Source organism: Gnatocerus cornutus, chromosome 8 (genome assembly GCF_029298725.1).
Source record: "Gnatocerus cornutus isolate USDA-ARS CGAHR chromosome 8, icGnaCorn1.1, whole genome shotgun sequence".
Classification (NCBI taxonomy): domain Eukaryota; kingdom Metazoa; phylum Arthropoda; class Insecta; order Coleoptera; family Tenebrionidae; genus Gnatocerus; species Gnatocerus cornutus.
In genome coordinates, this window is record NC_142240.1 from 8,112,673 (window position 1) to 8,134,918 (window position 22,246).

The 22,246-nt window shown below is 34.5% G+C and overlaps 3 protein-coding genes across 3 annotated transcripts; 1 reads left to right on the plus strand and 2 right to left on the minus strand.

Moving 5' to 3' along the window:
- Positions 1-61: 61 nt before the first annotated feature.
- On the minus strand, positions 62-9,436 carry LOC148169432 (uncharacterized). The gene is made up of 2 exons (XM_088043877.1): positions 9,271-9,436; positions 62-2,064 (listed from the first exon to the last, which is right to left on the minus strand). The coding sequence occupies exons 1-2, from the start codon at positions 9,271-9,273 to the stop codon at positions 220-222; spliced, it is 1,848 nt and encodes a 615-aa protein (XP_087900003.1). The 5' UTR covers positions 9,274-9,436; the 3' UTR covers positions 62-219.
- Positions 9,437-9,818: 382 nt separating this feature from the next.
- On the plus strand, positions 9,819-11,268 carry LOC148169433 (odorant receptor 22a-like). Its single transcript, XM_088044198.1, has 4 exons — positions 9,819-10,642; positions 10,689-10,887; positions 10,935-11,090; positions 11,135-11,268. The coding sequence occupies exons 1-4, from the start codon at positions 9,819-9,821 to the stop codon at positions 11,195-11,197; spliced, it is 1,242 nt and encodes a 413-aa protein (XP_087900324.1). The 3' UTR covers positions 11,198-11,268.
- A 5,315-nt stretch (positions 11,269-16,583) lies between these two features.
- On the minus strand, positions 16,584-18,366 carry LOC148169434 (facilitated trehalose transporter Tret1-like). Its single transcript, XM_088043229.1, has 2 exons — positions 17,990-18,366; positions 16,584-17,941 (listed from the first exon to the last, which is right to left on the minus strand). The coding sequence occupies exons 1-2, from the start codon at positions 18,036-18,038 to the stop codon at positions 16,611-16,613; spliced, it is 1,380 nt and encodes a 459-aa protein (XP_087899355.1). The 5' UTR covers positions 18,039-18,366; the 3' UTR covers positions 16,584-16,610.
- Positions 18,367-22,246: the final 3,880 nt, after the last annotated feature.

A 22,246-nucleotide genomic window follows, 5' to 3' on the forward strand; every position in this document is an offset into this window, starting at 1 on the left:
ACGAGATAAAGAAGAATTTTTTGCGCGTGAGCGATAAAGATGAGGAAATAAAAAACCGGCGCAACTTTCATATAATTTTTATTTACGATTCAACGCGCATTTACAAATAGTATAAATTAACAACACCGCACTGGAACAATGAACTGATTAATTAATTAATAACAACCAATCGCTCCTTGAAAGCGTTTCGCCTTCAACTTTCGATTTTACCACAATAAGTTAAGGAACAGTAACAGACAAGAACCTCTTTGGATCGCCGATCGTGGGTTGGAACCTCAAGTTCACTCTTTTTCCTTTGGTATCATCAATGTCTAAGAATGTGTTCCAATCGACGAGGGAATAAAACCCATTTCTTCGCGTGGTGGTCTCTGGAACCGGAGGCTCAGTCACCGCTTCGGTTTGACCACCAAACGACGCCTCCAGGTCCGTTAAAGAAGGAGTCTGTGATTCTGTTGCTGTGGTCGTGGCTTCTTGTCTTTTAACTTCATTTTTTGTTAATCCGACATCGAAAGCTGTTGGGTCTGGGGACTTTTCCAGTTCTTCTAAAGTCACCAAGGTCTCATTGTCGGTGTTAAGACTCTTGACCAACTCTTTCAAGCTGTCTAAATCGATCTTTTTTAAATCTTCTTCGGTTGCCGTTCCGTTCATTTTTTCCAGCTGTTTGATCATCCCGATCAGCTTCTCCAACTTCTTCAGTTCTTCCTCTGTGGCGTACTGAGTGTCTGGATTAAACACGTGTTGTTTTTCAGTGGTGGTGTTCTTCGCCTCTTTTTTAACATTTTGAATTCCTAAATCCGCGACGACGTCCTTTAAGTTCTCAGGGATCATATCGAAATTTAGCGTTTCTTTTTCGTCGTTTTTCTTTATCGATTTTCCTTTACGCGCACTTCGCCCCAAACCAAACGAAGCAAGAAGAGCGTCCATGTCCTCGCGCCCAGGACCGTCTTCAGGGAGAGGTTTAAACCCGATGTACGACTCAGGTTTAACTTCAGCTTTATCAGGGTAGTACTTATCGTTTTGGTTCACACGGGGTTTCTCATTAGGGTTCGGCAACAGACCGAAAGACATCAACAAATCTCGCATCTCAGGACTTAGAGACTCCGCAAGATTTTCCGCACTTGGTGCCCCCGTCGTGGTCGTCGTCGTAGTGGTAGTGGCAGGGAAAACCCCAATTGATGCCAACATGTGTTTGATGCGGTCCTGCTCTTGAAGGTTGGCAGTGAGAGCCTCCGCCGCAGGACTCGCCGCGACCTCCAAGTTCAAATCTTTGACCACAGTCTTTAAGTTATCGGGAAAATCGATTTGTTGGATAACAGGAGGATCTGGTTTGACGACGACTTCGTGACGGACGGTCTCTTGGAAATCCAAGTCGTTTCGGTGAGGATTTGGGCTGAGTTTCGGGGACTCGATGATCCGGATGCCTCCAGTTGGGACAATTTCATCGTAGCGATGATTGGGATGTTGGGTTGTTGTTCTTCTTCTTACAGGTCTCCTGGTGATCGGGCGGTACGTTGTGGGCACCGGTTGCGTTGTGGTTTCCGGTCGCCTTCTCCTCTTCATTGGTTTCCCGCTGATACTCGCAGAGTACTTCTTTCGTTCCTCAACAACAGGTTTAATATCGTTGTCGGTATCATTGAACCGAACTTGAGGTCTTCGTCTTTCTTTCCCGAGTTCTTCTTTTGGTTTAAATGGTTCGGCGCCGATAATATGAGTCACCGGTGCTTTAGTGTAGAGATCCTCCATGTTATTGTCGCTGTTTGGCGTGAAAGGCATCACCACCATAACTGCTTTGGGCTGTCGTTTCGGAGCTTCCGTGATGTTCTCCAAGAGGTCTAGAATCTCGCCACGTGTTAGTCGAGGTAGCCCCGGATTCGACTTGATAATTTCCTCGACTTCTTTCACTGTATCTTCAATGTTATTTGAAGTTTGTGGGTCAATAGAGCGCCCCAGTGGCTCCTCGCGCTCTAGACTGTTGACTTCTTCAGGTGAGACATTCAGACTGAACTTTTGAGGATAACAGTGCAACGCACTCAGGAAGGTTAGCAAGACGAGGGCTCTCAGGATCTGCAAATCAATAAAATAATTTAACTTTCTCTTTTTATGCAATTCGTAATGTCTAGGTCAACCAGTAATGATAACCTGAATTTCTCAGTTTTCATTCTTTTATAGTATATTAAAGAACGTGTTTTATAATGGCCAATTTGGTGCACGAGTTCCCGGTGTACAAAACCGTAGGCGATTATAAAACAAGTCCTTTATACTATTTTTTCGAATTTGCACCCTTTTTTTAATATAAAAATTAAATTTTCCAATTTTAATTTTTTTCGTGTTACACGATTGGTAATGGTTTTGTAACCACGACTTGCCACTTGATTTTCAAATTCAATTTAAAATTTGACATTTATCGATTTTCACTATTACTGTATTTTGACTTAACGTAACCTAACCTCACAGCCAGTATTCACATCTATTATACAAGGTGTTTATAAATGTTTCTAGCATCAAGGGTAGCTCTGGAATTCTTGCTGTGCACTATTTTGCCGCTTTGTTTTCATAGTGAATATAACTATCTTGAAAATTATTTATAACGTTACTTATGTCCATGACGTTTCAGTTACAGTTTGTGCCCAAGTTTATGATTTTTAGGTTTGAAACCACAACTAGAACAGTTTATTTCTCAAAACTTATTGTGCTCCATGTTTGAGGTTAACTGCAAATGTCAGTTGAAAAATCGAAACCCACATTTGTAATGAGCGACAAATTTCTTTGACATTTCATAGTCACCCTTGATGCTAGAAACATTTATAAACACCTTGTATTTATAGTTTATCCGGCGAAAGATTGGGATATTTCGACAGTTAACATATAGGTTGGTAGCAAATTATGCTACAAAATACACTAAAAACACTAAATTCCTACGCGAAATGGGTTGACAGGGTTGTCAGTAACTAGGGTTATTTTGTTATTTTAAATTTCGCGCGTATGGTACACTTTTTATCGCGTAGATTTAGTGACTTTTCTGTCATCAAATCTCTCACCGTACAAACTATAGGTACAATTATTGTTGGCCGCAAAAGGAGAATTCAATTATATTGATACATTATTTATTCACGCAATTTATTACACGAATCGTAAAATCCAAATTGACCAAGGACTTGACAGGAAACAGGTGACAGCCAGATTAATTAGTTCTGCCAATTCTTAAAAAACAAAATTTCCTACTTTGAGTTCTTTTATATAATAGATATAGTTTGTACAGTGAGAGATTGAATGACCGAAAAGTCACTAAATTTACGCGCGAAATTTAAAATACCAAAATAAGCCCACTTACTGTCAACCTTGTCAACTCAGTTCGCGTAGGAATTTAGTGTTTTTAATGTGTTTTGTAGCATAATTTGCTGCCAACTTATATGTCAACTGTCAAAATCTCCCAATCTCTCACCGGATATAAAGTGCAGCTCATTCTGTTCAGTCGACTCTCCTGTGTAAATTTTCGAAAATTTTTGAATGTAAAGCAGGCTTTCAATTCCTTAGGGCGAAAATTAGGGGAAAAAATCGAATGTATAGTTTGTACAGTGAGAGATTGAATGACCGAAAAGTCACTAAATTTACGCGCGAAATTTAAAATACCAAAATAAGCCCACTTACTGTCAACCTTGTCAAGTCAGTTCGCGTAGGAATTTAGTGTTTTTAATGTGTTTTGTAGCATAATTTGTTGCCAACTTATATGTCAACTGTCAAAATCTCCCAATCTCTCACCGGATATAAAGTGCAGCTCATTCTGTTCAGTCGACTCTCCTGTGTAAATTTTCGAAAATTTTTGAATGTAAAGCAGGCTTTCAATTCCTTAGGGCGAAAATTAGGGGAAAAAATCGAATGTATAGTTTGTACAGTGAGAGATTGAATGACCGAAAAGTCACTAAATTTACGCGCGAAATTTAAAATACCAAAATAAGCCCACTTACTGTCAACCTTGTCAACTCAGTTCGCGTAGGAATTTAGTGTTTTTAATGTGTTTTGTAGCATAATTTGCTGCCAACTTATATGTCAACTGTCAAAATCTCCCAATCTCTCACCGGATATAAAGTGCAGCTCATTCTGTTCAGTCGACTCTCCTGTGTAAATTTTCGAAAATTTTTGGATGTAAAGCAGGCTTTCAATTCCTTAGGGCGAAAATTAGGGGAAAATCCAATGTATAGTTTGTACAGTGAGAGATTGAATGACCGAAAAGTCACTAAACTTACGCGCGAAATTTAAAATAACAAAATAAGCCCACTTACTGTCAACCTTGTCAACTCAGTTCGCGTAGGAATTTAGTGTTTTTAAGTGTATTTTGTAGCATAATTTGCTGCCAACTTATATCTCAACTGTCAAAATCTCCCAATCTCTCACCGGATAAACTATACCTATAAACGACTTCAAATTGAGTACTCTAATGGACCTATTAAAGCGGCAAATTCGAAAAAAAATTTATCGGGACTTTCGTCACTTTCTCTTTCGTTGACAAAAATGAAGAGGAGAGTCGAGTTGCGAAAATTTAGACGTGACACACATTAAAGGTTGAAGACACGTGTCGTAACAGTTTTTTAGTGAGGTGTAAATTGTGGAACTGTTTATATCACTGGAAATAATTGGTGATGTACGCGTGACACGGTTTTGATAAAACCTGTAAAGTCTGCAAACCTGGAAAACGCAAAAACAAAGTTCCGTGATTAAAAAAACATTAAGAGTGTAATTTTCCGTATCACGCAACAATTGTACCAACTTTTCCGATAAATAGAGATTGTGCAACAGTGAACGTGTATTTGCATTTCTTGGGATTCAGATTGAAAGTTCGTTTTTTTATGGAAGGCGAGGGCACCAGAGCTCGATCCTTATGATATAACTGCATCTTGCAGGTGACAACTTTGGCTCGCTAACTGTCTTTTTGTAACACATTGGTATTCAGTAGAGCACGGTAATTAGTCATATATAGAGTCGGATGTCGTCGAAGAAATATGATCGCTACATCGCAAGAAAATTAAAGAGATTGTTCTTTTGGTTTGCTGACAAAGAACTGTGAATTCAAATGCATAATTGTAGTATTTACCTAGTTTTAATTGCATAATGAATACTTTTCATTCGGTTGTAACTCCATGAAATAAAGGAAAAGTTATAGTTATATCATTACCATGACCGTCTCGTTTAAAGTGTAACATCCAAGAGCGTGAGAGCACAATTCTGCAATCTATTGTTCAAAGAATAGAATAATTTTCAAATTTTCCATACAAGTCTGTTTATTTGTTTTATTTTCGCGGATCTAAACCGGAACGAAAGTACGATTACTTTTACTTTCGTGTCATTTGTCGATTTATCAAAATCTGGATCTAAATTTCATTCCCTTCGTTTAATTTAAAATATTCACGGAATTAAAACTGAGGAATTTCAAGAATCCCAAGGATTAGAAAAATATAAGACTCCCCTTAATTTATGACACTTTGGAAAAATGTATTTTGTGCCAATAATCCCCATGGACATCTAAAGGAATTGGCTCATTACCTTTTCGCAAAAAAACTACCTAAATTTTCTATGCAAACTTTTAAAATTGTGTCAATTTTTTTTTTGTAAATTCTCCTGTTTATATTTTGCTCCTAGAAAAAATGCGGTTTTTGATGTTTCATATTGGTCCCTTAATTTAATATTACATAGTTTTTTGGATGTACATGTTGTAATTGGTATTTTTAGCTGATCTGGCAACTTTCGTGTCCGATTATCTGTAGGTACATTGCTGTATTCGATTCCGTTTTTTATAAAATGTCCCAATAAACCGGTTCTCACAATTATCCGGAGGCCCAATTAACCGGAGTCGACTGTATACAAATCTGCAGATCTAGGGCTAAAAAGTCCTAAAAAATTGAGTAATTCTAAAAAGTCCTTAAGTTGTTATGATTATTTTAAGAAATCTAAAGAATCAGTTTTAGAACTTTCTTTAGTCTGAGAATCTGCTTTCTTACCAAAAATATCTCAAAGCTTTCATAGGAAAAAAAACCTGAGAAAACGAGGATATAAAATTTATGCAAATTCTTAATAATTCAAACAATCTGAATATCCATAAAATAAAAAAAAAGAAAGAGACTTTGTAAGGCAATCGAAAATATTAAGAATTTGAGAGTTTTGAACATTTTGAAACTTTTTGAAATGAATATTTACGAATCTAAATAGTTTTATACTCTCAACAAATTGCTAGCAGCAAAATATGTATAATACAAAGTGTTAAAAAGTTCTCGTTTCAATCATCCCATGACGGAAACTACTTTGGCGATGAATTTTGAATTTATACATTATGATTTTTACAATAGATGTAATAGATATATTGAGCTTCAAGGTTTATATTTTAACATATACAGGTGTTCAATCAATCAAAATTTGACATTTTTGTATTTTATTTAGCGTGTGTTACTTTGTTTAACGTTGACAATGACAAAACATTGTAAATATAATTTATTAAGAAATGTATTAATTTCATCGGTTGTGTCAACATTTCTCACAAAAAGTAAGTATTTTGATGGAATATATTAGTTTTAGACTTCCACTGCTTAGATGTCAAATCCGTTATCAAAAACACGCAAAAGTTAAAAAATATTAGCATAGATTCCACTTCTAAAAATGTAATGTTAAATTTTCTTTATTTAATACAATTTATTTTATTTTTATTAATATATTAATTTTAATTTAATATTAAATTTTTATTATTATTTTTTTATTAAAATTATTAATATCTAATTTTATTAATATATTAAAAATGTATTAAGCTCTCAAATAATAACAACTAAACAACTTGAATTTTCAAAATATCTCCTGTCCATTATCATAATTTTATCTTAAAAAAAACAGCAAAACAAAAAAAGAAGTAATATTACCTCATAAATGTGGCCAATCATTGTACAAATCTGTGAGGCAGGTAGACTTTTTAGAAGTGTGCTTAGAAAAAGTTCCAAAATAATAATGTTTTGGAAAATAGATAGAAATACAATGTACCTACTATTAATTAGAAAAAATCAGCAAAAACATCAATTTAACGTCTAAATAAGAAACAAACACTGTTCAAACGTATTGGAAAATTATTATTTTCAAAATTTCAAAACTTTAGTCCCAGTTAGTATCAGACTTTTTAGAATTTTATTTATTTATTTGAGAAAATTTCTAATATTTTACATTTTTTAATTTCGTAATTTCGCCAATTTTAAAAATACAAAAATTAAATTTGAAGACGTACCACAGAACTAACAATGTGTTCTAGAGTTCTTTCAAATGAAGTCAAATTTTAAATCATCGTAGGTTGAATTACGTACATTTTGAAAATTTATATTTCAATAATTGCATTTTTTTTTAAATTTTAAAATTTTTGATTTTTTTCTAGTTAAAATTTTATAATCGACAACAGAATATTTGCTGAGTAAAGCATTTATGTCATACCACTAAAATTCATATGGTAAAAAATTCAATAACGTAGTTGGCAAAATATTATAATTTTTTTTTGCAATATACATTTTTTTCAAACTGAACTGGGCTCTTAAATAACGGTACATGCATTTTAAAACAATTTAATATCAATTTTTTTCACAAAATTAACACTTGTTGCAAAATAGTTGCAAAAAACAAAAGTGGGAATTGCTGTGGTTTTACCTCGACTTTTATGCAATGCAAAAGTTTAATATACAATTTCGGATTGTCCTATAAATGTTCTATCAAATTAAAGTAAGTTGATGTGAATCGTCAACAATTTTTTTTAAAGCTATTTTTACTGGATGTAGTTAGTGAGTTAGAGTGTAGTGTAGTTAAAATCTCTAGAATGTGCGCCTTTTTCTCAACAATTTTTCAGTTTGCTCAACTTAATATACGAGTGAAATGTAAAAAAGTCCCCAATTTTTATAGCTGTAACAGAAAAATTACTAAAATTACGAATTTTAGTGGTGGATGTCAGAACAAATTGCTTCCCCTTGAAAATTAAAATTTCCAAATATTGTGTCTTTTGCTCTACAATTTTGCAATTTGGTACAATTAATACACGGCTTAAAAACAGTAGTTTTCCTAAAGTTCATGCTGTAGCAATAAAATTACATTTTAATGGTGGATGTCGGAAATTGTTGCTTCGTTTTTAAAATAAAATTTTCAAATTTTCATTATAAAAACATTCCGAATTTAAACAAAGGTGTCTAAATTTTTTGATCCGCCTCAACAATTTAAAATTGAGTCTTTTGCTCTACAGTTTTGCAATTTGGTAAAGTTAATTGACGGCTTAAAAATTGTAAATATTTCCCCAAATCTCATAGCAGTAGCACTAAAATTACCATATAAGCCATCAAAACTTAAAAAAACAAGGAAAATTCAAATATTGATACATAATTTTTCAAAATATAAGTAATTCAACTAAGATGATTTAAAATTTGACTTTTTTTGAAAAAGGAGGTGCCCTAGAACACAATGCTGGTTTTTGTTTCCATGAGCAATTTTTTCGAATAAAATTCTCTTCCGCCGAACTACGCTTATTAACTCTAAAAATTTCAAGACCGGAAACAGATTTTTTAGAAATTTTGTATTTTAGAGGGACTAAAATTTTTTAATATTCTAGATTTAATCTCGTATTTTTGTGAGACATTACTACTTTTGACACACTTATGTTATTAACTCTGCCAAATTTTAAAATTTTAGAAGCAGTAACAGAGTTTTTATAATTTTTTCGTTTTAGAGAGGCTAAAAATTTCCAGTATTATAAATTAAATACACATCGTATTTTCGCTTTTATTTGATTTTAATTTAATTTATTTGTTTAATGTTGGTTCAATTTATGTACTTTTTGGCAATTTTCAATTCCTATGTATTGTCTTTTCAGTTACCAGTTTAAAAAAAAAAAAATTGTTGTTAAGTCACTTATGAAAGTCTACTAAAATTTGTATATTTTGTTTTCTTTAATCTTAAAAGGTGCAAAATTACCAAACAATTTTTGTCCAAATCTCCGTTATCATAGAATAGCTGTTTTACCAAAACTAGAAAAATTGTGTGACACAGATAAATAAACCGCTTTCAACCGTTGATTAAATAATTGTACAACCGCGAAACCGTCTATAAAGCAAAGTTTAATTAACCGCCTTTGAAACCCGACCGAATTAACATCACGAACGTTCTTTAGAGGTGTTAAATTCGCCGGCGCGGCGGCCAATTCAATTTATCAAAAATTTCCGCGAAATTAATTACCCAAAAGTTAACCCAATTTCCTATATTAAAACATACCATTTTGCGTTTATTTTCCGTCTAACTTTCTTATACTTTCTACACCAATTTATAAACGGATCACAATCATCTCACTATTCACAATTTGATTGCATAATGAGTAAAGAACTTGGACGTGCATAGACTTTCACAGTCTCAATCTATCTGACCTGCAGTTTGAGAGTTGGAGCGATAAACAAGAACCCCACTTCGACTCGCATGCCCCAGGTCGGTGTCTGTCCTGCAGGTAGAGTGGAAATGGGTCAAGATCAAGAAAAAACTCGGCGGATATCGGATGTTAAGTGTCGTAATTTCTTGAAATTAAGAAAAGTTTCATAATTCATTTAGATGACCTAGTTTAGGTGTGGAAACTAACTGTATTGGTAACCGTAATTTGAATTTTTCGTCGATCCACCCCTGTAATAAACGTGGTGTTATAAATTACCCACATGCTCCCCTATAATTTTATAATCGAACTACCCGCGCAAAGATTACTGTTATTTACTCCTCTGAATAATTGAACACTGCATTGGTATAAGAGACACTCCAATTGTGCCTTGGTGATCAAAATGACCGACAAATACTTCGAGTCAAATATCAGAATCCTGAAATTAACAGGCTTCTGGGTCTACGACCATCACTCTTCCAAAAAATACCTCCAACATGGTTACAACATCTTCTGGTTTTCTTACATTTTCCTCGCGTACCAACCGGCGGAATTCCAATACCTTTACTACTGTTACAACGATTTAAACGAGTTCTTGCGGGCGTTGCGAGACATTGGTAACCACGTCTCGTTAGCGTACAAAGCCTTCAACTTCTTTAGGATGAGAAAAAATCTGTTGAGTTTAATCGACGCACTACAAGAAGAGTACGATTATGAAGACCACGGCGACTTCCAAAAGGAACTCATCATCGCGGAGGAGAAGAAACAGGCGTTGAAATGGACCAAGTACTTCTTGAACTTCTGCAACGCGATTTGTTTAAGTATGTTCCTCAACGGCCTCGTCACGTTTGTCTTCATGAGTGAGGCGCAGTACGAAATTGTGGATAATGAAAGAGTGTATCTGCAGAAACAACCAGTGAATACAGTGTCGCCCTTTGGAACAGGCAGCAAAACTCAGTTTTTCATCACTTTTATTTACACCATCATAGCTCTGACGTTCTACGCTTGGATGATCGTGGCTCTCGACTCTTTGTTTATCACACTCATGAGTTGCATCAGCGCTCATCTGAAGATCCTCCACGGAGCGTTCAAGACGCTCAGAAGCCGTTGCATGAAAAGAATCGGGATTGAGAGTGACGAGGAGTTTTTGCACGATCCTCCGGATCTCCAGGAGGAGGTGAACCAGGAGATGGTCAAGTGTATCAAACACCTGCAGATGGTGTTGAGGTAACCACACATTTAATAGTATAAACCGTCTAGTTCAACCTTCCAGAGTTTCGAAAGAATTGGAGAATATCTATAGCACCCAAACCTTCGTTCAGACTTTCATTTCTTTAGGAGAAATGTGCTTTTCCCTGTACCTACTAAGCGAGACTGTGGATCAAAATATTGGGAACGAAATAACGTATTTGATTGCCACAGGTTTCGAGCTTCTTATGTATTGTTGGTTCGGCAACAGGATAACAGAAGCGGTGCTCTTTTACAAGTTTGTCGAATCAAAACGATGAGTTTGTTTCAGAGTGTTCAACTTTCGAACGCTTTGTATGAGAGCGATTGGTTTTCGACGAGTCTCACCTTCAGGAAACACATTATTTTTACAATGACGAGGATGCAAAAACCGATTTATGTAACGATCGGAAAGATTACACCCTTGGCGTTTCACACTTTTCTTACGGTAAGAAGATGACGCAGGTGTGAGTAACTGGGGAGTTTTTTCAGATTGCCAGAGGGGCTTATTCGTTTTTCACGTTTTTGAAGCAACGTCATGGGATAAATGCATAAATCATTGTCATTTTCACTCTATGAACTCTCACTAATTGACGATGCATTGTAATGAACAATCTCTCTTGTCATGAGTCAAGAATGATGACTTCAAATAATAATATTGTTAGCCAACACTAGAAAATCCAAGACTTTCGTTTTCTTGACTGATCTGTGACGCTCATAATTTTCGATATTTCGGTTTTTAGAAAGCTTCAACAATATGTTTTGTTCTGGAATCTTTGAACTCTATTTCCGTGTCAGGTAAGCAGTTTATAGAACAATGACACGAGATTACATAAAATTTTTAATGCGTTTCCTTAGAAAACATTGCAAAGACGATATTAAAGGCTTTGTAAAGTTCAGTTAAGCGGCAAGTGTGTTAGATCAAGTAAATAACTTGTAATGAATGAGGACACAGTTCAAGTTCACGCTGACTGATTTTAGGCTTTTAATTCTAATTTGAAAATGAGGTATTGATAAATTCTTAACCTAGCGTAGATGAAAAGGAATGTTGTGAATATAAATTTCATTTAAAGTAATTCCATACCATTCAAATAAAATTGTTGGTCTGCAAACCATTGCTCCACAGTGTCGATCACCTCTTCGTTAGATGAATATCTTCTTATCAACTGTTTTTTCTATTTAGAGAACAGGTAACAATTATTATTGAAAGGTATAGGGTGTTTATAAATGTTTCTAGCATCAAGGGGGGGCTTTGGAATTCCTGTGCTGCGCTATTTTGCCGCTTTGTTTTCATAGTGAATATAAGTATGCTACGACTTTTAAGTTACGGTTTTGTGTCAAAATTTTAGATTTTCAGGATTGAAACCACAACTTGAACAGTTTGTTTTCAAAACTAACTTTGTTCAATGATTGAGGTTTACTGCAAATGTCAGTTGAAAAATCGAAACCCACATTTGTAATGAGCGGCAAATTTCTTTGACATTTCATAGCCACCCTTGATGCTTGAAACATTTATAAACACCTTGTACTAAATCTACCTACAATAAATTAAATAATAATAAATAAAAAAGCCAATTTTATCAATTTGTTAATGCAATTAAGGACTTGTAAGTGGGTGCGTTGTCCTGGAGAAGAAGCACCTATTTATGAAAATATGAATTTTGCCACGTCGCGTGCCGTTTTAATTATATTATTATACATATGTATACTTTATATTCAGGTGATTTTTAAAAAGCGGCAGGCGTTGTAGAATTTTTATTTATGAACCGATTTTAAAGTTTAAAAAACAAATTAAATGCCTTTTAATTTACTATAAGCTGATGATTTTAGAAATTTTTTTAATGTCAGTATATTTTGAGCAATATTCAATTGTCTTATTTTAAATTGGAACCCATATTTTTTTTTCATAATTTGGAAGATATTAATTTTCTTGATTCAGAAATGCGTAAAATATTCTACTACAAAAAAATATTTAAAAAAAATATATCAAAATTGAAAAAAAAGATTCGTGGGCAGCAAAAAACAGAAAAAACAAGTTTTCTTTCAACAAGATGGGGCTACACCTCACAATGCACGAAAAAATACGCAATATCTCGATCAAAGGTTTGGAGAATTCGGTGGCCAGTCAGGTCGCCAGATTTAACACCAGTAGATTTTTTCTTCTGGAGATATTTGCAAGATCTTGTCTATATTGTCAATATCAGTCGTCCCAGAACAAAATAAATTTCAACAGAAAGAATTGTGACAGCTTGTAGAGAAATTTCACCTGTTACTCTTTTACGTTCTGTAATGCAAATTTCTCGTGTGGCAATTGTGCAGTGACAAAAACGGGATGGCGCACGTTGGGACCAAACACGAATCTTGCTGGTCAAATTTTAGAGATTCATAAAAAAGCATTTATTTTTACAAAAAATAATATTATGATTATTGTAAATAACAAATAACAAAAAATACTACAAAAAATACCTAATTTTCCCAATATACTTCGTTTCAAAGCTTCAAATAGATTTTAGAAATCTGTAATAATTGTGCATTGCCAGCAACAAAGGTTTGGTAACAAACAAAAGGTGAGATACTTTCAAGTTCCCTGAGTCGATCAGTTTTATTACAATTTTTGATCTTATAAATATAAAAATTATTAATTTGAAATTTATACTTATTTTTTTTGATTCACTTTTTTGTCTTACTCAGCAAAATGGTTCAAAATGGTATGGTCTGGAGAAAATGTAAAGAGTAGCCAAATAATTTATAATTTGCAACAAAAACGATGAGTAATCTACGCTTTTATACTCTAGTTAGCATTTATTTGAAATACAATAAAAAATATAAACTAGTTTTTACTGACATTACAAACAAACATTAACAAACATTTATGTCAAACATGTGAAAATGTCACATAGTAAACTGGGGAGACATGTAAATTTAAATCGCTTATAGCTTTAACTTAGGCAAATTCTGGCATACAATTTAAAAAAAAATAGTGATAACACATCTTAGATAATTCATATATACTTAAACTTTGTTTTGCTACGTTCCAAAAACTTATGAATCTTGAAAATCACAACATCTATTTTAAGTCAAAAAATGATGTAATATTTACAATCAAGGGCCTAAACCTGACATAGATGCATAAATATTTATTATATTTTACTATTATTATGTACTAACTTCTTTCTGAAAACTCTATAATCGAGTAACATTTTTTTCGGCCCAACTGTGTTCAGTTAAAATAAATAAATTGTTTGTTAATGTTATCGTAGTACCTAGAGCTTAGCTTAATTTGTTTTATTTCAACTTACAAAACATAATAGAATAAATAGAAACAATTTTCTAGTCTATAATGTTAAAGACAATTTGAAAATTTAACCCACCAGATTCTGATTTAGTCCCATCGTGTGGGGTTTAACAGTATTTTAATTTAATTAGGTAGATGTTTTTACTGATTTGTAATTATTATTGTCTTCCTCTCTGTTATTTGCTGCTTTTTGACATTGCAATAATGACATTCTCTTATTTGACACCACGCACCAAGGTTTTATTAACATTTGCTCCAAATTTTTTTTTTCAATTTAGATAATTATTTTAATATGTAGTAGATATATTATAATACAAGTTTATAAGCACGCCTTTAAAACATGCACGACGCGTCAGCGTACAATTATGGCAAACAGTGGTATGAGCATCGATGAGTTGAAACGTCAGGTGGGGTGGAAATCTTCGAGTGTAGCTAGTGGCTATATTGAAGAATCCACTTCAAACAAAATAGTTGTTTCCAAACGTATTGCTGGTGTTCTGAACACATCGGTTGCTAAATCAACTTCATCAAGAGCTATGGACGTCCAACAAAAGAATGAAAATGAAAAAGCTTCTGCTAGTTATGAATTAGAAGCCACAAACAACAGTAACTTTGAAATTTCAAACAATAGTAATTGTAATTTTCATTTTTATTTATATTATAAATAAAAATTGGTCCTGACATTTCACTATTTCGTGTTACCTAGACAACTTTAAAGCTTTAGTGTCTTAAAGACCCCTGCGTGTTTTAATTTAGGATTATAATGCAGGTATAATAAAAACAATCTTTTTGCGCTTCCGAATGACTGTAAAAATTAAGATTGCATTGTATTGACCCTTGTAGTCTGATTTTTTTCAAGTCAATTTTCTTTTTCCCAGACTTGGTCTATCAGCACAAAAAGCTGTTTTTGTAATTTTACTCCTCCTGTTTTCAACATTTCCACGTTAATTCCAGTTCCAGTTTTACTACTTCTTTTAATTCTTCTTCTGTAAGTTTTCCTTGAAAATATTCTGTTTCTTCTTCTTCTCCTTCTACTTCAAGATATTGGCTTCCACTTTTTTCTTCTCTTCCATTTAGAAGCATTTTGAAGAAGTTTTTCCACTCTTTCATAAGCTCTTTTGGCTCGGCTTGCATTTTACTTTCCCTGCTCTTAATTTATCCATTTCTGATCAAGTATCCTTTGCCCTTTGTCTTACTTTCTGATAGAATGTCTTGCTTTCTTTGTTGATGAATTTTTTCTTCAATTCTCTTGAGTCGTGATTTGTAAATTGCCTCTTCTATTTTAAATTGCTTTTTAATTCTAGAATACTCATTTCTATTTAGGTACTTCATTATTTTTGGTCACTAATTTAAGTCGGGCTATTCTCTTTATTTCTGACAGCTTTTGACATTCCTTTGCATGTTGTCGACTATCTTCTTATTTTATTAGATCAAGACTTACACTTTTTGGCGTTATATTTTCCGATATTTTTTGTTTCTGCTTGTTGTTGATATTTTCTTGTAGCGAATCATTTATTTTTCTTTCGTAATTCTCACTGCCTTATTACATGATTTTGCAATAATTTTGCGTCGCAAAGATTGTTTACTTTTTTAACTTCACTTTTTCTTTCTCTTCTCTTTTGCCGGTTTTGCCGGTTTGACCGGTTGCTCTCACTAGTAACTGGTGTGATCCACATTCTGCCCCCCTTATACTATTTTTTTTCACAAAATTTTCTTTCAATTAAAACATGGTCTATTGGTGATCCATTTCGTTTCACCGTTCAGAGAGACCCTTGTGCATCTCTTCCCTTTATTGCTGAATGCCTTCTTTAATTGTCTTTTTTTTATTGCCTTACCTGTGAGCCTTTGGCTATTAACGTTAGTTTCGTCATGCTTGCTGAACTTTCCTGCTACTTTGTATATTTTTATATTTATTTTTATATCGTGCTTGAGTAGATTTTGATATTCCATGATTAGTTTCTCATAATACATGTTTTTTTTCTTCTTCGACTTTTTCTTCCATAGGTGTTGAATATTTATTACACAAATATTTCTTTTTTGGATTTTTATTCTTAAGGTACACAATTTCTTCTGCCACTCTATGTATGATGCTGTGACATTTCTGCTGTTTTCTTGAAATTCAGCCCTTGAATCTTGATAAAAATTGATGGTTTTGTAGATTTCGATCTCTTCTTTGCGAATTCAAGCCAGAAAACGGCGAAAATCAGCAAGAAATCGTCGTTTTGCATCGAAATAAGCGGATTTCTCTAAGAAATAATATATGTATGATGCTTGTACCTCTTGTACCACTTTGCTTTCGATTTTGTTTATTCTGAACCTGTCTATCTACCCAAAACACTTCACTCCCTTTAACGCAGGACTTTTTCTCCTTATTTGTCCCTTTAATAACTGCAACCTTTGATCCTACCCTAGGACCTCTTCCTTCAGTTTAGCATGTTCCTCTTTTATTATCGCTCATAAGGTTAATTTTTGTGTCGAGTTCTTCCAATTTACCCTTGATTTTGACAAACATTACCTTGGTTTTTGTACAATCAGCACCGCCAGCCTTTTGGCCAGTTAGCCCGTCGGACCTTGCGATTTAGTTTTGATGCTTTCAGAAAACGAAAATCCGAGAAAATGCGAAAAATCTAAATAAAACAACCCATCGACTAGAATACTCATTTATTAGCATTCCTAATTCTTCGCCAACAACATTTGAATCTCCTGCAGACTCTTCCCTTTAGTCTCCGGCAAAAAGTACCATATAAACACAGACCCAACCACTCCGATCCCGGCAAAAATAAAGAAACAGTTCGCCATCCCCAGCATCAACGACAACGAAGGAAAAGTAACAGTAACAATAAACGTCGTTACAAAGCAAGAACACGTTGACCAAGCAGCAGCAACTGCGGTGAAATTCGATGGGAATAACTCGGCCATGATGACCCAAGGCACCGGGCCTAAGCCTAAGTTAAACGCGACGATATAAACAACAAGGTTTGCCACAGGGAGCCAGGAAATCGCCTCCACGTTCACTTTCACGTCCACGAGATAGAAGTAAAGTCCTAGTGAAGCTAAGTTGATGAAGGCGCAAACTGAAGATGAAAGAAGGAGAATTTTACGCCCCGCGCGATCGACTGCTATTGATGATCCTGTGGCGGCGACGACCAGCGCCGTACCGACAATTATCACGCAGATTTCCGGTGCTAGTTTGACATTAGTGGCGTTGAAAATGGCCGGCATGAATGATAAGATGGCGCCGATACCTGCAGATTGTGGTAAAATGGCGACGAGGATCGAAATAAAGAAGCCTTTGCGTAAAATCGGGCTCTTCAACAGCTCACTCGTTGTCCCCTTGTTGGTGTTCTGTTGTATTCCTTCAAGCATTGCGGTTACTTCCAAGAGAACATCGTCCGACGATTTGTTTCTAAGTTTCAACAAACTTGTCGTTAGAGTCTTTTGATCGTTGCGTGAAGCCAAGAAGACTGGAGTTTCCGGGCTTAGGAAGAAGAAGCTGGGGAGGAAAAGTACTAAAGGAAGCAAACACAGGAGGGAGAATGTTGGGACGGAGACGTACGGTCCCACAATTAAAGAAAAATTTGTTCCAGAACCCGCGAAAATGGTCATCGAACACCCCAAAGCGCCACGATTGTGGTTTTCTGAAATCTCCGCCAAGAACATGGGAACGACTGTGTAGGAACTCCCCAGAGCCACCCCTGCCAAGAATCGAGCGATGTAAAACCACATAACTGAGTGCGCGAAAATCGTTATAATCAAAGCTAAAGAGTTTAACAGTCCCACCATTAAGAGGGTGCGCTTCCTCCCGATCTTATCGGCAACTCTTCCAGCAAGCAACGGGCCTAGTGCTGCACCCAGAGGTAACAAACCAGCGATCCAAGAGATTTCAGAGGGGGTAAGGTGGCGCCCGAAAGGGTTCTTCTCGGAGGACGTGGTCTTGGCGACATTTTGCAGCACTGGCGCTATCCAGGTGATGGAGGCGCCGGTGGAGAAGCTCAAGAAATTCACTAGAGAGTTGAAGTGACGTAAAAAGGAAAAAGGTGGGACAAACTTACCGATAGCTGCCACCAAATAAAGAAAGAAATTCACACGTTGTGAAGACATTGTGTGGATGGCGAATGAGTGCAGGGAAATAGCGCAGTTTAGCAGTGATAACCTTTACACTTTAATGTTAAAAAAAATAGTAGTATCTCGGCGGTGCGTTTTAAGACCTTGGGTTGGCTTCTCAAAACCTACTCTTGTGGAACGAGAACTTGTTTATTTCTAAAGTGTTACGCATTATGTTTCTTTAAACTACAATTGTCAATTATTACAAGTTTCTATTGTTTAATCCTATTGCGAACGTGTCCGTTGGACACAAAGTTGTAATGATCTGCAACCCAATTCCGCCAGAATTCAAATAAACCGCCAAAACTCAAGAACCCCGAACTAACCCATTATCGCCCGCTACCAGAAATAATAATTTTTTTTTTATAAATTTTACATATGAGGTTTAGTTTAGATACCTGAGTGATCCTACATAAAAATTTTGAAAAAAAATGTTTGTCTTCTATTTTTTCTAAGCTGTGCTATATACAGGCTGTCCCAGAACTCGCGCCCCAGAGAAAAAGGGCTTATGGAGGCAATAAATCTGAACCAAAATTTCAAAACTATAATTTTTTAACTCAAAAAATAACCGAGATAAGACAAAAAATCTGTAGCCAATCCTGAAGCTGAACAGAATTTGAAAATTGGTAACTATGGACACATACTATCATCCATTGGGCAGATGAATATTAGACTCTCGTTGTCTAGGAAATTGGGATGGCCTTTTACTCCACTTCTCGAATAAGCTTTTGGGATTGGTTGTTAACTTTTTATCAGTTCTTGATACTATTAAACTTAGTCAATTTTTGTTTTGAAATTTACCATCTGTATTACTGTCGGCACCCTCCCTTGCTCTATGGGGCGCGAGTTCTGGGACACCCTGTATAGGACACTGAGTAGATTCATGTAGAAACGTTCATTAAATAAATAGAGGTAATATATTTTACTGACCAATATAACATGACTCAAAACCTTCTATGCTGGGTTGTATATTATATTTACAACAAAAAAAAATTTTCATTAATTTTCCCCTCATCCCTTATGTTAGGTGCAACCCCTAGAGTCTGAGCTTTTCGCAACAAACAGTTTCGCAACAATTCTTCGAAAATCAAAAGCGACAAAAATTTTGTGGGATAGATTATATAAAATTCGTGTATAGATAATTGTTATCATTATTGTGATAACCGCCCTGGACCACTTTTCATTTTCTAATTTGAATGGAATATTTATCTGGTAACCAGTCGTATTGTTCAATCCCTCTCATAATTGGTAAGAATTTTTTAATACATGATTGGGGGTGTCCGGCTTTTTTTTCTACTCATTCTAGCCTTAAAGGCTTATTTGGAAAAATTTGAGATTGAAAACTTGCTCATTTTATAAAATCGGTGATCATAAGAACCTCTTTTCAACACCTTATGGTTCTAGTGTAATAAATTTTAAATTTTTGCGATTCATAAAGTTTTTTAAGAAATGCTACGAGTTATATTAGACATTTGGAAGTCTTTTTGATCGACCAGAGTTGATTTTTGCTTTATTTTTATGTCCAAATCTTACTCATGTATGTCAATCTCTAGGTTTCCAAGTATATTATATAATCACCCCCCCTCCCCTATGAAGACTATCATCCCCTTTATAGTTAAAAATAAAATTGTTTGCATTGGTAAAGCAATATGCAAAAATTCTACAAGAAAAATATGCGCAGACATACTTCTGTTAACTTAACGAATCCGCCCAGTGTCCTATATATAGGAGAGCATAATTAACGACCTATTATTACTATGTAAAAAGCAGAAAATATGTACAAAATATGTGGTTTTGTTAAGAATGAACCTTACATGTAATAATCCATACGTCAAATTATATATTCAGTTTATCATTTTACAGCAAAAAATTAAATACGGTGAAGTGACAAATGCACTGAAAACCGAGGTTTTTTAATTTTTTTTTGCTAAAAACTGAAACAACCATTTGCTTGAAAAAAAATTTTAATGGAAAGTCAAAAGACAGTAGTTTATGGTAAAAATTAAAACATACCGAAAAAACAATTCTAAAGTACTTTAAAAAAATTGTAAACTGGCTGTCCTATATATAGGACACTGGGCGGTAATGGGTTAAAAGAAATAAATCGTGATCATCTGAAACGGCTAGGACATATGTTGTGTTGTGAAAGCAGTGCATCGTCTGTCTTTTGGGAAGAGCGTACCAACACAAAGAAATAAAAATACACCAGACAAGATGTATAGTTTGTACGGTGAGAGATTGAATGACAGAAAATTCACTAAATCTACGCGATAAAAAGTGTACCATACGCGCGAAATTTAAAATAACAAAATAACCCCAGTTACTGACAACGCATTTCGCGTAGGAATTTAGTGTTTTTGTGTATTTTGGAGTATAATTTGCTATCAACCTATATGTCAACTGTCAAAATCTCCCAATCTCTCACCGGATAAACTATAGTTTAACTTGTTTTATTCAGATTTTAGAAGTTGATTTAAATTTTACCGTTAATTGTTCATTCTAGACATTTTAAGAATTACTTACAAGCATTTGAACAGACGAATTGATCATGTTACAAAATATTTAATAATAAAATGTCAACTGAATAATTGTTCTGCTATAGACCTTTTACAATACCGATCTGTCATTAATGTCTGTTTACAATACCGATCTGTCAATTTAACAATTATTTATTTTCATTAAAATTTCGTCAAAATAGGCAGAATCCGATTAAATCTTGAACATACCACAAATGTTATGGCATATTACAGCCTTAGATGGCTTAAAATTGCCATGCGCGACTGTGATCAGTGCCATAACATTACTAGGTATGTTAATAGCTAAAAAAGAAAATATTCCACTTTAAAAAGCAAATGCTCGAATGCATGATTGAAAAGATTGAGAACTTGCCTTTTTACGCGCTGGCAATATGCATTACTGTCTTATCGTTTAAAACTTGCAGGACAAAAAACATTGAAGTTTTTCAAATTGTTTATATTTTGGTTTTTCCTTAAAAAAAATAAATGCCATTGCTTAAAAAATCCTAATTTCTAGACACATATCGTCGGCTTAGGTCGTTAATTCCAATTTGAATTTTGTTAACAAGAAGGCAAGGACAAGAAATCTTACGTTTTTACATATTTGTCGTCAAATCTGGGATTTGAAAATTTGGGGAATAAAATAGAATTTTTGTTAATTCGGAAATAATAACACATAAAAGGATCCAACGCTATACCATTCTGTTATCCTTTTTATAAAATAGAAAACCCATTTTGTTCAAAAATGGACTTAGCAACTTAACAACTTAAGCCGACGATATTAAGTTTTGAAATGACTTAAATGCTAACGTAACGCAGTTCTTAGGTTGACTATAAACCAAAAAAATGAGAGAGTGGAACATTTCATCAGGGGCAAAATAATGATCTACATTGATAAAAAACGTCTTCAAATTTATTGAAATTATAATAAATTCGACAAACAACTTTAAAACAGTTGCATAATTTTTATCTATGAACTTCTATTGTGACTAGTGAAATTAGTTAGAACCGCGAGATTTATCAAAAAACTACAATTTTGTTTATACAGGGTGTCCCAGAACTCGCGCCCCAGAGAGAAAGGGCTTATGGAGACAACAATTCTGAACAAAAAATTTTGAAACCATAATTATTTAACTCAAAAAATAACCGAGATAAGACAAAAAAACTGTAGCCAATCCCGGAGCCGAACAGAATTTGAAAATTGGTAACTATGGACACATACTATCATCCATTGGTCAGTTAAGCATTAGACTCTCGTTGCCTAGGGAATTGGAATGGCCATTTACTCCACTTCTCGAATAAGCTTTCGGGATTGGTTGTTAACTTTTTATCAGTTCTCGAATACTATTAAACTTAGTCAATTTTTGTTTTAAAATTTACCATCTGTATTGCTGTCGGCACCCTCTCTTGCTCTCTGGGGCGCGAGTTCTGGGACACCCTGTATTTAAATTCGAAATTTTCTCTCAAATATCTTGGCAAAAATTAACTCTCCCGTCGACTTCTATAGTTCGTTGGAAACCTTATTTAATTACTTTTCTAATGATGTACAGTTTCATGATTTTTCAAGTTATTAAACAAAAAAAAAACTTACTTTACAAATATCCTGACCTGATAAAGCAGTAACGGGCTTCAAATGTAGAATCAAGAGGCAATTCTAGATTCGCAATGACTCTCCACTGCTCCAGAACC

What these genes read in the sequence shown, in the direction of transcription:
- LOC148169433 (XM_088044198.1), top strand. Translation starts at nt 9,819, where the DNA reads ATGACCGACAAATACTTCGAGTCAAATATCAGAATCCTGAAATTAACA. An exon ending in GCAACAGGATAACAGAAGCG is followed by an intron (nt 10,888 to 10,934) that starts GTGCTCTTTTAC and finishes AGTTTGTTTCAG; the next exon opens with AGTGTTCAACTTTCGAACGC. An exon ending in CGTTTCACACTTTTCTTACG is followed by an intron (nt 11,091 to 11,134) that starts GTAAGAAGATGA and finishes GAGTTTTTTCAG; the next exon opens with ATTGCCAGAGGGGCTTATTC.
- LOC148169434 (XM_088043229.1), bottom strand. Translation starts at nt 18,038, where the DNA reads ATGTCTTCACAACGTGTGAATTTCTTTCTTTATTTGGTGGCAGCTATC. An exon ending in TTATTTGGTGGCAGCTATCG is followed by an intron (nt 17,942 to 17,989) that starts GTAAGTTTGTCC and finishes TCAACTCTCTAG; the next exon opens with TGAATTTCTTGAGCTTCTCC.